This window comes from Hippocampus zosterae, chromosome 2 (assembly GCF_025434085.1).
Source record: "Hippocampus zosterae strain Florida chromosome 2, ASM2543408v3, whole genome shotgun sequence".
Classification (NCBI taxonomy): domain Eukaryota; kingdom Metazoa; phylum Chordata; class Actinopteri; order Syngnathiformes; family Syngnathidae; genus Hippocampus; species Hippocampus zosterae.
The window spans coordinates 8720701-8735863 of NC_067452.1; the positions used below are offsets into that span (position 1 = coordinate 8720701).

A 15163-nucleotide genomic window follows, 5' to 3' on the forward strand; every position below is an offset into this window, starting at 1 on the left:
CAGTCACCTCGCTCCCTCCCGGTCGGGCTTGGCTGTGGGAGCGTCATGGCGGTGCACCGGGGACCCTCAACGAAATGGCTCTTCACCCGGGAACAGCTTGAAAACACGCCGTCTCGACGCTGCGGGATCGAGGCTGACAGGGAACTTTCTTACCGACAACAAGCCGCTAATCTAATCCAAGACATCGGCCAGAGGCTCAACGTGTATCCTTTGATACAGAGGCTAGCTCTCCTGAGAACTGGCCAATTTTGCTTAGCATTAGCTCATCAAACTCTTGGCACGGCATGTATTGTTCTTGCTCGCAAGTCCCGACATACACATATGTGAACTATTGTGCATTTTATAGGCGGTTTTTGAAATATGTCCTCGGTAAATATCCAAAATGGTCCCTAAGTTTATAACTCGCATCTTGCCGGAGGCGTCCGGGCCTTCACGCTAGCTTAGCTTTTGTTTTGTACCTTTCATTGTTAGCTTACACAATGAAGTTGTAACCGCCGTGGAATCAGATCACGAGTAATTTGATTAATAATCTCTTCGAATGAAGCGAAGCCTTTTTCTGTTTGCTCCATTTCAATTGGAAGTGTTTTCTTGTATTTTTGTTTCGTGTACACGTGCCAACCTCAGTACTCAATGTACGGCACGTAACGTGCGCCTTTGTAACCGTTTCGTGTCGTCATCACCCTCCCCACCCAACCTTAACTGCGCACCCAGCTCTCAACTGATCATCAACACCGCAATAGTATACATGCACAGATTTTATATGATTCACTCTTTCACCAAGTTCCACAGAAATGTAAGTACTGAATGCTGCTTTTATGAAGAGATGCTACTGTATGGTTACTGACATTAATGGAGTGACATTTGTCATCGTAGATAATCTCCCAAACAACGTTGTTTCTAGCAGCTAAAGTCGAAGAGCAGCCTCGGAAACTGGAGCATGTCATTAAAATAGCTCATGCCTGCATAAATCCCCAAGAGCCTGCCCTTGACACTAAAAGCAATGTGAGTATGGCATCTGCTTTGTGTGGTGTTTTGGTGTGGTTGGATGTTTTTGTTTTCTTGAAAAGGAATTCAACTCTTCAGATAATTCAGACCACACGTAAACATTTTGAAGGCATCCCTTCATGGTGGGTGGAGAAAGGTTGAATGTAGAGTTGCACAGATTCATCACTAGATCAGCAACTGATCGATTATCAAACTGGTCAAAAATATTTCTGATAAATGCTGAATCATTTAGATGTATTTTTTATTTAAATGTGTCTTAATGGTCACAACCTCAATGTCTCCACAGTAAAAGCGATGCAATTTCTGTCATCCTCCAAGAAAGTGAAGTGATTGCAGAGCTGCCAGCCTACAACATTTCACTTTCATAATAATTTGTTTGAATTTACTTTTTTTTTTACAATTGTCAAGGACATTACTGCATGATGGTTCTTTGGTGTATTATGAAAAGAATTATGCAAAACATAATTGACAATATTTGTCCTTTTACTGTTTATTGCAACAAGCTTGTATGATGCACGCAGTTGCAGCCTGAATCAGAGTATATGAGATTTCAGTTTGCCACAGTCAAAAGGATCTATTGATGGATGAATTGGCCTTTACCGATTCTGTTTTCAACGGTAGTAAGGAAAGCTCGTCCGTTAAATCACATCAATCCGATTTCATAAGTCAAAAGTGCGGTCCAGACACAATTGGAGGTACAGAGAACTAGGCTGAGGCTCAGAGGGGATCGAGCCTTTTCTGTTGCTGGTCCCTCTCTCTGGAATGACCTTCCACTGAACATTCGACAAGCCTCCTCGCTGCCCATCTTTAAAACCCGCCTCAAAACTCAATTGTATTCTTTGGCATTTGACTCGGCATGGCTCAGATTTGTTCTTGGTTTTGTTGTTTGATGCTATTTTATTTGTTGCTTTACTGTTGTATGTTAGTTGCTCCATGTACAGCACTTTGTATGCAGCGATGGCTGTTTGAAAGTGCTCTATAAATGCAGTTGAGTTGAGAAAAGTAAAACTAAACGCTGTATTCTGCAAACACCAAAATAACATTGTTGATCATAAAAAATGTCCCTAACGGGCCGAAATGAGTGGACCAGTGTCAGATTACCGTATTTTCACGACTATTCGACGCATCGTACTAATGGCCGCAGTCTCAGTAATGCGTGAGATTTCTGTATTTTACACATACACAGGACGCATCGTACGAATGGGCGCAGTTTTACAGTGGTAAAACATACGCCAGCTTAAACATACGGCATGCATGCGCGCACTCTAACACGTTAGCTTGAAGCATACGGTAGCACGCCAAGACATACAGATAAGATAAAAACACGTTTTTAAAAAGGCAACGAAAGCAGAACTGAGTTTGGGTGCATTTTATTTAGCCATCGTACAATGTTCTCATGTTTTTCGATCAATCATCACCCAGAAATCCATCAAAGTCCTCATCCTCTGTATCAGAAGCAGAGGGCTGCACATCTCAGTTGTCATTGAATGCATGCTAGTGTGAGTTGCTACGCATTGCCGAGCGGAAAGAAGGAGTACCAACAGCAAAGTCAACATTTCTCTCGTGTGAAGCTTTCCCACATTTGAAAGTAAAGAACAGAGCGAAACATGGTGGCAGCGCGTGTGTGTGTAGAAAGAATTGAACAATTGTGCAAGTACCGTAATCCATCAAAAACGCCGCGTTCCCTCTCGTTGTGGCGTAACTCGCCAAGCGCTGCCTCTCACTCTTTGTAAAGTTGTGTTTGCCACCGATCATCCATTGTTCCCATGCCGTTTGCAACTTTACTTTGAACGCCCGGTTGATGCCGATGTCCAGCGGTTGGAGTTCTTTAGTCAAGCCTCCGGGAATAACGGCAAGCTCAGAGTTCATTTGCTTGACTTGTTTTTTCACCGCTGCTGTGAGATGGGCACGCATGCCAAAAGCATAACCGGTGGCTTTAAGTTTGAACTGAGCTTCGTAGACGTGTCTTTTTGTCTAATTTATTTTCAGGGGTTCTTAGAAACCAAAACCGGAGTTGTTTTGCAACAATGCACATTGCCACACTCTATACAAGTGTTGGTACTGGCTTGAGGCGTCCACTTACACGCCCACCCTTCACCATTGGCGGACTAGCTTGTCTGTCCTCTCTCTCCCTCTCTCGCTCTCTCTCCCTCTCCATATATGTATATATACACGCCCACCCTTCCCTGATTGGCCGACTTCTTTCATGCCTGGCCACCGTCACTTCCGCCTTTTCTCTATATAAACAGCGTGTCGGCCGTCAGTCAGATTTTGGAACTCGGCGCATATAAAGGACGCTCCGCACCATAAGGCGTCCTGTCCATTTTGGAGAAAATTTAAGACTTTTAATGGCGCCTTATAGTCGTGAAAATACGGTATATTTTTAGAACCAGTTCGATTCAATCCATAAACTGAAACTCTATCACCTATCCATAACAACATGTTAGCCGCAAACAAAAAGAAGACATTGCATGCCCAGTCTGAACCTCGCATATTTGGTCTAAATGTAACTAATCAACATACGACACAATTAGAAGAAAGTATTTAACATGCGGTGACAACTGGTTAGCATTTCCGCCTTACAGTATCGAGGTGCAGCGTTGGATTCCGGGCTCCGGCCTTTCTGTGTGGAGTTTGCATGTTGCTTCCATGCCAGCGTGGGCTTTCTCCGGGTACTCCGCTTTCCTCCCACATTACAAAGACATGCATGGCAGGTTGATTGAATTCTCAAAAAGTTAGGGACAATTTAGAGTCTAAATTGCCCCGAGGTGTGATTGTGAGTGCAAATGGTAGTATGCCTGTGCACTGCGATTGGCTGGCAACCAGTTCAGGGTGTACCTCGTCGACTGCTCGAAGATGGCCGGCCGGGATATGCCCGAGACCCTCGTGAGGATAAGCAGATCAGAACGTGGATGTGTGGATGGATATTTAAAATTTTTGCACAAATGTAAATATTCTAAATAAGAGAGAGGCATGAAAAATGTTGATGGCAAAAATTAGAATAAAAAAAGGTGATCTTTCTGTAATGTAATTTTGGAAACGTTTATTCTGCTGATCTCAAAAGTCCAAATCAAAACACAGGACTGCAAAAACTAAACATTTTGTAATACGTAAATTCGATATAGTATCTGCATCTATTTTCGCTTATCCTGAAGATGAATATACTTTTATTCTAGGCCACTCCTCCAGACTGACATGTGCAATGCCGTACCATTCCTCTTTAGCTGTGTCTGCAGCAGTCTTTGGTATTGATTTTCTATGCAGACGCTTGTTAAATTGACTGCTATGGTGCTGTTTAAAGTTGGATATGCTCCGCTTTAATGCGGTTTGAGCGAGGCCTCTGTGAAGCGTACTCGGTTCCACTAGCACTTAATTGCAGCCTTTCACGATAACACAAGGTTAGCAAGTAACAAGTAACGTGGCTTCTCTGGCTTTCACTCAGTTAATTACTCCTCATATTCACTTCGTTAGAACAATACTCAAAACAAGTATAACGTATTCACCGCCATGGAGGCGACATGATGGGGGGGGGGGGCTTTGCATGATAACTGACTTCGAAGCAAACACGCACAATGTTGGGCAGGCAGCCGTCAGCGCTTGTTGCTTATCTTACCATCGCTAGCTGCTGATGCGTTTAACCTCGACCGACTGAGTACCCGGCTGCGGATGACATAAGCAAGCCCAACAAAGCGTTTTGGGATGGTCTCCGCTCTCGGTTATTGAAATAACTTCAAAATCTTTGTTTGTTTTATTGAGCATATATAGTACACACAATAACAGGTTGACAAAGGTCAAACAATTATAAAAGGAAAATTAGAAATAGTTAAAAGAAAAAAAACACACATCATCACAGTTGTATGCTCATTTGAGTAGGAAGAAGTAAATAACTTATCTAGTCCTACCCCTTATTATGTAACTGAATTGTTCATTTTTCAAAACAAAGAAGAAATGAAAAACTACATATCATTAAATATTTTTACCCTTGTGTATACTATTCTATTTCTACACCTTTTGGTTTGTACATATATAGTTATTCTTTTGTATTTCAATTTTTTGATATTCATTATAATTGGCATTCCTTGAATACAATTGTTAAGTTGATCAAAATCCAAAACAAGAACAAACAGTTATATTACTATATTTTATTAAGTATATCAAATTTATCTATTTTATTTCAGATTCATGTAGTTTTTTTTGTGTTTTGATGAGGCTCAAAGTGCAATGCTTGAGTAGTTTTAGTGAGTACCCAGCATGCCCTGAGTGACACCCCCGCTTTTTATTTATTTATATTTTGGTGTAAACCCCTTATTAATAATTTGGGGTATGTTTATTTCCGAAAGTAGTTGTAGAATTCGTTATTCACATTCATCCACCTTGTTAATTTTAATGTTGCCCCGTGACACGATCAAATCTTTTTTTTTTCGTCATCGCTAAAGAAGTGAGACGTTTGAATCTTTTCTTTCATTGCGACCCTTTTCCAACACATTAGAATATCACAGAAAAGTTCATTTATTGACAGAATTCCATTCAAAAGTTTAACTTTCATGGATTGTACAGTCAGTGCCCACATACTAAACAATTTAAAGTCTTTGTTTATTTTTATTTCCAGTTTGTATAACCCACAAAAACAAGATAAAAAAAAAATTGGAATTCATTGAAGAGATCAGCCCAAATTTTGCAGGGTATGAATGTTGGAAACTGGGAGTCAAACAATAGTCATCGATGAATTGTGATTTCTTCAAAATATTCCCTTTTTTTTTGTTGAAAATGCTGTTTTCGTGTCTTTCATGAGATGGAAGACACGAAATTATGTAAAAATAAACAAATTAAGACTTGAAATGGTTTCAATTGTGGTCCCTGAATCTGTATTTTACGAAAGTCCAACTTTTTGAATGGAATTATGGAAATGAATAAACTTGATATTTACATTTTTTTTTGCAAAGGCCCTGTGTGTCATCATATCACGCAGCTCTACCACAAGACCATTTTTTTAGAGTGACAAAAATACGGTTTAGGATCTGTATCGGACGATCCTCGCGGCTCCAACTATAAACTTTTTTTTACCACAATTTGTATCTTGATGAGTGTTTTTTTTTTCTTACAGCAGAACTCAACGGGGTTTTTCACTGTAGCAAATTTGATCTCAGATGCAAACACACAAACATATGTGTACACGCACACACAATCGTATGTGTACTCTTTATTTTTATTTCAATAGTGCATAAGTATGAGCACACACGTATTTGACACTTCATATTGTCAGTGAAGAAAGAAAAAAAAGGAAAGAAATTGCAATTTACGATCAGCATTCACTTTCACTTACATCCATTTCTTGGATAATATATTTTATTTTGTTTGCTCCGTCTTCCATTTGATCACTTTTACCTTCGCTTCCAGCATCGGAGCGCTTCTTGTCTTAGCTGCTTGACATCCAACGGTCCGTTTTGTAGCCATTTTAGCAATGGAACGTCCATGCTCGTCTGAATCTAACAATAACAAATACTCCCTGGACCCGGTGGCTTTTCTTTCCACCATCTCGCTGTCTTTAACTCGACCTCCCTCGATCGCCACCATAGACAGCGTTGCTCTGCTGATGCCATGCAATGAACTGTTAAGCCAGCCACGGGACGCTTCGTAGTCCTTAATGGCCATAGTTAGCTCTCGAAGGCTAAAAACCTTACGCGAACTGGAGCACTTCTCTCTCATTAGCGCTCCAGTTAGCATAAGGTTTTTAGCATGATAACAAGTAAAGCATTCCAGGAAACGCTTATTTGACTGTCCGTCGAGCCATAAACTATTTACTCTGAGCAGCTAATCGGATGCATTCCACTCTTCTACGGATCGAGCTTCAGTATCTAAACACATAGACAGTGAGGTCCCTCTTGGGCAATCAGAGGCCCGGATGATGCTCGGTAAGCCAATGGCAGAGCAACTATGAGTATTTTGCGCTCAGGAAACTCGCAGGTGTGACCGAAATAAACTGTTCACTATGTAAACCAGTGTTGTGGTTGCTGCTGCCGTTTCCGAACGAAGCAGTAGAGGTCGCTGTTGGATTACTTTGTTGTAGTGAATGTCTTCGCGAGGCTGGAGCAGAGAAAATGATTTCGTATAACGCAACAGGGGGGGGGGTTTCGGCGTATGGGGGCAGTCTAATGAAAATGGCGTTGATGCAACAAGATTTTTTCACATTAGGTGGTATTTTCGCCCATGTAGGTTTCGTTGTAGAGGAGTTTCACTGTACTGTTATTTCTACATGGAGTCATTGCAGTAGACAAGAATACAACCGATGGGACAATCAGCTGAGTACATTTATTGGCAAGAAAAACAGTAGCACAGCAGTGTATTATTATATATATTTTATGACAAAAAAAGATTTTTGCTAGTCGCGAACGAGTAACAGGCAGAGCTATGAAATGCTCTTCCACTAGATGTCAGAAAGTATATCAATAATCTGTTCGTCAACTTTGTGGGACATTAGTGAAAAGTGGTTTTCTGTGAGATTTGTGGATCACCTGCACTCAATCCTTCCAAAGGCTTGCTTTTTATAATGGCCCTCCCGCAGCTCGTCGGCCTCAATTAGAGCCCCGTTGTCATGGTGAGGAAAGACAACAAAAGGGAATGCAGCTGGTCCAAAGTAGGAGCTGTCTCCCAACATGTGTCGCATCTCACCCCCCCCCCCCCCCCCCCCCCCTGCGTGTTTTGTACAAGTCGATGTGGCTTGGTGACATGGAAGTGTGGGCCAAAGTGTTTTCATGGTCAGCATTATCTGCTACTCTTTAAAAAAAAAAGGGAAAGTCATCTTCCATAAAACCGCGAATACATTGCGCCTCTGGTCTGAAAACACATTTCTAAGAGTGGAGAATGAATTCTCACATATTGCCACAAATGTGCAGAATGTTTGGGCAAGTTTGAAAGCAGCCAGACAACTTGGCCATAATTGGCCATCTAATACTTTGCATCTGAAAATCACGCGATTGGACAACTCAACTGTATACAGACAAGTCTGCCTTCATAAAGTCGTAACGTAACGTAACATGCCGCCCAGCTCTAAAATCTACTGCAAGACACGCGGTGCAATTGACAGAGGGGGAGAGAAGGTCCCCAAACTTGTCACCACTAATAGTCGTCCTTCCCACAGAGCAAAGTGAATGAATATATATATATATATATATGCCTGTGGGTGTGATGTTTTGTGCTTTTCGTATTTATTGCTGAATCGTGTGTGGTCAATCAGCAGTTTGAAAGTATTTAGGTTATGTAAGTACTTAGGGTAACATTGCTGCTTCCTTCTATTAACTGTTGCTCGCAGACCTTTATTTAGAATTTCTGTATATAGTTGAGCATTTTGGTGTTAGAATATATACAATGATTAAGTGTCTTAAATGAGCACTTCACGATAAACTTAAAGCAGGAGTGCCCAAACAGCTGGAAACAAGCACACTTGACCTCATGTTTGGAAAACTGCAAGCAAGAGTTTTTGGTGACCTCAAAGTAGTATTTGATGGTCTCCCACACTTTGGCGGCGAGAGTGATGATTGGCACTAAGGAATGCTTCAACCATGTGACGGGGATAAATGTATTTTCAAGCAGGATGTTCATCGATTGTGGGTGCTTCTGTAACGTGTCCCTTCTGTTAAATGGCGATCACTGTAGTTACTGTCCTTGAATCAATATTCCCACAACATTGCATCAAGGGCAAATTGTAATGCTTTAGCTAGTCCAGCGGTTAATGACAATACAACCTTGAAGAGATGTGTAGTCTGATGGCTTGGTGTTTTCCAGGCATTCCATCAGCAGTCGCAAGAGCTCGGAATACTGGAAACCATCGTCCTGCAAACCCTGGGTGAGTGCAAAGCCATTTTTCACGCGATAAGTGTGGGTGGCATGGACAAAATGTCATATCCCAGTGGTCCGGCCTGTATTGCATTCTGAGGCTCCCCCTACAGTATGTTGTACTGGACTGCTGTTTTTTTGTTTTTTTTAAATTCATCAAAAGAAATTGTGTGCGAGTCACCGAACACACATGTTGCTACAGACAAAAGCAAAGACAAAAATGCGGACATATTGAAAAAGAGGCTCACTCATTCACATGAATGGAACCGTGAGGTGCGCACCATATTTTTAATCAAATTTTGCTAATTTAGCCATCGGTACATCTGATATTATAAATATGGTTCAAAGTATTGTGAAATTCTATCTGTACCGTGTATACCCTATTCATATGGTTTGCTGGCACGGTACTGTGTCTCGTTCACTTAAATCCAGGAAATGTGTTTCGAGTGTGGGCAAATGTGCATTTTAATTGGCCGCAATTTGCGACGTCAACCCATCATACAACCTGCTCGAGTCTCTCCCTTCCTGTCTGATGAATATCATTGGCTGGCTTTAGCTGTTGATCAACAGCAAACTTGAAAAGGAGGTATGTGGCGGGTTGACCTGAGCTGGCATGGAAAGTCCATCGTGTCATCACAGTAATTTTTGATATTCAAATATTGAATGTTCATATCGAGATATCAATACGATTTGGCGACCAGCACAAGTTCAGACAGAATACACAGTAACTGATTCTACATTCATGATGTTTTCTCTGCAACATATCAAACTTCTGTGTTTTCATGGCTCTGCCTTCACTGTCTTTTTTACAGGTTTTGAAATAACTATAGACCATCCACACACTGATGTTGTGAGGTGCTCCCAGCTTGTACGAGGTAAAGCCTTCTTTGTGTGCTTTTGTGGTGTGGTTTTTTTTTTTAATTTTTTTTTTTTAAGTTAATGATGGAGTCTTACAAAGGTGGTATTTTTCTTAGTGCAGGTGCAATTCGGGAACCAAGTTTGTCTTCTACAATTGCATGAATTGTGACTTAAAAGTTATCAGGGGTGTCACAGGTTCTCTCGATTCAAAGGTCCTTTTGCACACTTTTTGGGAGTAACAGTTTTACTCTCACAGCTGCATTGGCAGGCGCGGTCAGACCCTATGGTCTGGACCAAAGTTACAATTAAAACCAAAAACTTTGATGGGCACATTTGGTATGGTTCACCTGGCGCCCTGACGGTCCAACCTAAGTGTACACATTAAGTCTCGACTGAAGTATTCCAAACAAAAATGCTGGGATGAATCCATTGTTTTTATTTTGCCGGCTAAAATGGTGCAAATAGTTTTTCGAAAAGCTTTTTCAATTGTGGGTACGGGGCTCACATTTTTCTGTTAAATGTCATTTCGGCCTCTGTCCTTTGTAAGTGGAGCATTTCACTTTTGCGCTAAAGTGAACCGACCGTACCCGGTTTTGCTGGTCTGGGCCCACGATCGCTTTCGCACTTAATTAAATGAACGGGCGCGAGCAGAGCAAATGCACCGCTGCATGTTTGAGCCGAACCAAACGTGACCGGCACGAAGGTTTATTTTTGTAAGTGGGCACGAGGCCGCGAAAGTGAAACCGTGACACCCCCCAAAACCATGACTGTGTTGTAGCAACCCATTAACTGGCTTCTAAAACCAACTTTCTCCTTCCTTTTACAGCAAGCAAGGATTTGGCACAGACTTCCTATTTCATGGCTACCAACAGGTTAATATCCTGTTCCCATTATTGCACTTTAATGGCACACTATAGCTCCATGTCCGTGCAGGACGCCAACCTGTGTCCATCACCCTGTGTGCACCCGCACCCTGGGAATCCAGAACCGGCAGGCTGCTTGTATGCAGTGCATTGTACAAGGGCTTTGGCACAGATGGGTTGAATGCATAGCGTGGAATGTAGTGATGTCCTTTACCTCTCACGGTTGTTTGGTACACAGTGCATAGGTCCAAAACACTCAGATGGTAGCCTGAGTAGAGTTTTATAACCCCAAATGAGCTAGCATGTACCCACCAAACTGTACTGCAAACTGAATGTGTCTTGGGGGGGGGGGTGAATGTCAAAGACCATTAGTGCCCTTTTGGCGCGCGCACAGAATGTTGCCAGGGGGTCGCCCTTCTCAGTCTCAATACGACGAGTTAATGGCCTTCTGGGGTCTTCCTTCATCTTAGGACACGCAGCAAAAGACTCGATGCTCTCATGTCCTCCTCCAGTCGTGTATGAGTTCAGTCACCCAGACAGTGTTGAAGCCCTCTTCCACGATGCACAGCGTATATTTACATTCATTTCGACAAAACTATAAGGCTCATTGAATTCTGAAATTTGCTCAAGAGTTGAGCGAATGTCCTAAACAACAGTCGGACTCTTCCCCGCCATTCTTGAACACAGTGCAAAATCGAAGCGAATGAAATAAAACACCTCTCGCATTTATGTCAAGCTATGAAGAATTCCAATGAGAAATGAATATGATCTCTAAGTGACCGACTGCTTAATGTCATCGTTTTGATCCCTTTCCTTCACATGTGCCAGAGGTGGCCGAGTTTCTTATTATAGTGGCTAATCGTTCATCCTTTGGAGTGACTACAGGTGGCCCTTTGCCTCCTCCCGTCGGGTCCAAAATCCTTTTCTTTGCATCCACCTTAATATCAAACTGCTTTGCGTCACAATGGTGTGGACCTCAGGAGGCAGATTGAGGACAAGCCTCGCACTTAGGAGTAATTTGTGCACGGGGGTGAGAAGAACATTTTCCAAAAACTCAGATATATATTTGCAAAAACAAACGTTGCAAAAATGTGCAAATCTGCAGGTGCCGAAGCGCCAGAATGCCGCTGGGCTCCACAGTACACTGAATTTGGGTACTGAGAGAGACAATTTCTCCGGATGTATTTGTAGTGAGGCCCTTTTGACTTCCCAATCATACGAGGTGTGAGGGAGTGCCTGGGTCCACTTCACAGTCTGACACTTTGCTGACAAGACGTTTGCAGTGGGGTTTGGGATCGCGGGTATAGGAGGCTTCGTTTCTTGTGTTTCTCAACCTCCCATTCCACATGACCGAGTACCGGTCCAACAAATGGATGTGCTTTTGGGGAAGTTGAACATGTTTTAACTTGTTCTAAATCCGAATTTGAGGGCACAAAGAAAGGTGCTTACATTTCGCAACGTAACTTAATCTGTGAGGTGAAGGCTTGCGTATATGATGCCGATTTCTTACTTGAGTAATCCAAATGAAGCCATTTTCCATCCGACATGACAGTTTGCATTACTTCTGTACGTTCTCCCCCTGCCTCATTTTTAAGAGTTGTACATTTTTCCAACCTGCACCTCCACTCTTTTGTCAAGCTCTTCAATTTGTTTGCCTTGTTATGGTTGCCTAACGTGGAGCTCGACGTAGTGCTTGTCGTTGATTGGCGTCCCGCACCTTGTCTGACCTAGGCACACGTCTCGACTGTGTATGCCAAACTGAAGTGTACTGCTCGATGGAAACCCGTGGTACTTTGAATGAATGTGCGGTCTTTTAAAAGCGCTGAGCTGACCTCTGTCCGTTGTCCCGCTGTTGTCATCTTTCCCGACAGTTTGCACCTCACCACATTCTGCCTGCAGTATCGGCCCACCGTAGTTGCCTGCGTCTGTATCCACCTGGCCTGCAAGTGGTCCAACTGGGAGATCCCCGTGTCGACCGACGGCAAGCACTGGTGGGAGTACGTAGACCGCACCGTGACGCTGCAGCTGCTGGACGGTGAGGGCGCCGCTCCGGCCTCGGAATGACATGTCCGGGAGACGGTCCCTGATGCCACTCTTTGTGTTCGCAGAGCTCACCCACGAGTTTCTTCAGATCCTGGAGAGGACGCCCAGCAGGCTGAAGAGGATACGTAACTGGAGGGTATGTGGGCGTCGCGCATTTGCCGGACAGCTGCTGCTCCATTTTCGACACGTCGTGTTGAAACATCCTTTGCTCCCAGGCCATTCAAGCTGCTAAGAAGCCAAAGACGGAAGGTCCTGCTGTGGACGCTGCCTTCCAGGGGGCCTCGTTAGACAGCCTTCCTGGCGTCGCCGGCTCCTTCTTCCCTTCCACCTCAGCGTCAGACTCTGCGGAGATGTCCCTCGGCGCCATGACGGGCTCCTATGCCTCCTACCAGTCTCTCAGTGACCCTTTCTTGCAGCCTCCCCACTCGGATTTTGCTGTGTTGAAACACGTACACAAAACTGCCGGGGGCTCTGCGAGTAAACCCCAGCAGCTTGCTGTAAACGCGGCACCGTTTGTGCGGCCGCAGAAAGTCTTAACTCTCGAAAAGTACAGAGAGAAACATGCGGCAGAGCTGGCTCTGCAGAACGGCATCAAAGAGGAGGCCGGCACAGACATGTACACACCGCCTACCGCCGCTGCCTCGCACCATCACAAGAAACGCTGTCAGACACTGCCGGGCGGCCAGTCGGGCGACGGTAGGCGTGAGAAATCAAGCTCCAAAAAGACTCGGGCGCCCGCTTCTTTTGCCGAGAACGGCTCGGCCACCAGCGAGGAGCTCAAGATGAGGATCAAAGTTTCGTCAGAGTGCCACGGTGGCTCCGATCAGGGCAAAGACAAGCACAAGGAGCACGCTAGCCACCGCCACTCCAAACACGGCCACGCCCACCCGTATTCCCTCAGCGCTAATTGCCGGGTGGATGCCGGCTCCGTGTCCCAGCGACCTCCCGGTAGCCACAGCGCCGAATGTGGCTCGGGCTCCTCCCGAAAGAGGCCTCACCCTGACGGCGGCCACAATCACCACCACCACCACTCGTCCAAAAGCAGCAGGAGCTCGAAGGCGGCCCTAAGCTCCGCCCACTACTCAGACAGCAGCCAGAGGATGATGGAGCATCACGGCCACGATGGTACCAACGGCCTGCTGACGGCTAACGGCCAACACACTGACTACAAAGACACTTTTGACATGCTGGACTCTTTACTAAGTGCCCAAGGAATGAACTTATAACCTCTAGTGTTGTCCACACTACCGTATTACCACATTTAATAGACTTTTGAGAGGAAAAAAAATATTTTATTTGTCTTAAGTTATATGGATTTCTCATCGCTCACACTGCTGATGATTCTTGTGGAGCTGTCAGATCTAACAGCATTCTGCATCACGCTGTGTGTGGCAATGACATGTCGAGCTTTTCATGGTTTCCATGTGCATGTTTGAAGTTTGTAAAACAAAGGGAAGCCGCATAGCTAGTGCTTGCAGCCATCACAGCAGTTTACACAGTTAATTTGTTGTTATCCCCCCCCCCCCCCCCCCCCCCAATGTTCCACTAAAAATCTCAGGTCATGAACTTTTTTTACTATAAGAACAAATATTTGGGTTTTACTGCCTGATAGTGTGGAGACTCGTCGCCTCATCCAATATATACAACTCTGGTACCTTCCTGAGGCCCAATCTGCTTAATTTTTGTTTATTTCAGGTTATTTTGTACCTTAAAATCTCCCAAAAAGCAGCACATGAGCTCCCCAGGCAGACATAGTTGAGATCCACAATTGAAGCTGATGTGACGTCTGCAAAAAGTGCATTTCTGGTCCGTCGACTGAAATGGCAAGAGGCCTTTTGATTGTACTGTGAGTCGTGCCACCTGCCACGGGTTGTGATAGATGTAATTGTCCGAAAATACCAATGTCTGTTCCAAGATGGTGTAAATAGGACTGTGCTTTCACATTTACAGTTGTTCAATAATGCCTTTAATGTTTCTTGAAATCTAAAGCAGACACTTCTCTTCAATTTGTGTATTGGAATCCAAATAAAGGTGTTAAAGCGACTTATTTCATTCACTGTGCATTTTATATTTCAAATGGGGTGATTGGTCACGCGCTTACGCTAAACATGGCTCACGCCACATCCTCACTGTGCAGATCTTAAGAGCCGCAATTTGGCCCGGCAAGTGAATGTGAAAGCAAACGCCAAATCATGCAGATGGTTTAATCCTGGAATAATAACATTGGATTGACTCCCCATTGAATTTAAGCCCTTGCTTGCTTGCACATGGAAGTGAAAACAACCTTTTTTCCCCACCAGATGCCTGCGCAATCTATCAATCTGAGCCCCACAACATTGACTGGTTGGTGAGAATCAAATGAACATCAAGCAAGAGTTATTTAAAATGGGCAGTTTCTGGATGGAAATGACTCACCAAAAAAAATTGGCACCCTCTTAAACTAGTAGCCAAAAAGCAAAGAGGAAATGGTCCTTTATTTCCCCACCGTAAACAAATACTTACTTTTCCCATGAAACACTGGCGGAAAGAATTCATGAAAAATTGGGATAAATCCAAAATAC

At 43.8% G+C, this 15163-nt stretch overlaps 1 protein-coding gene across 1 annotated transcript; it reads left to right on the plus strand.

The window, feature by feature from the left end:
• On the plus strand, nt 1-14645 carry ccnt2b (cyclin T2b). The gene is made up of 9 exons (XM_052052753.1): nt 1-203; nt 712-793; nt 874-1002; nt 8788-8848; nt 9651-9713; nt 10523-10568; nt 12431-12594; nt 12668-12738; nt 12818-14645. Exons 1-9 carry the CDS (start codon nt 46-48, stop codon nt 13826-13828), a joined length of 1785 nt encoding a protein of 594 aa, XP_051908713.1. The 5' UTR covers nt 1-45; the 3' UTR covers nt 13829-14645.
• The last annotated feature ends 518 nt before the right edge of the window (nt 14646-15163 follow it).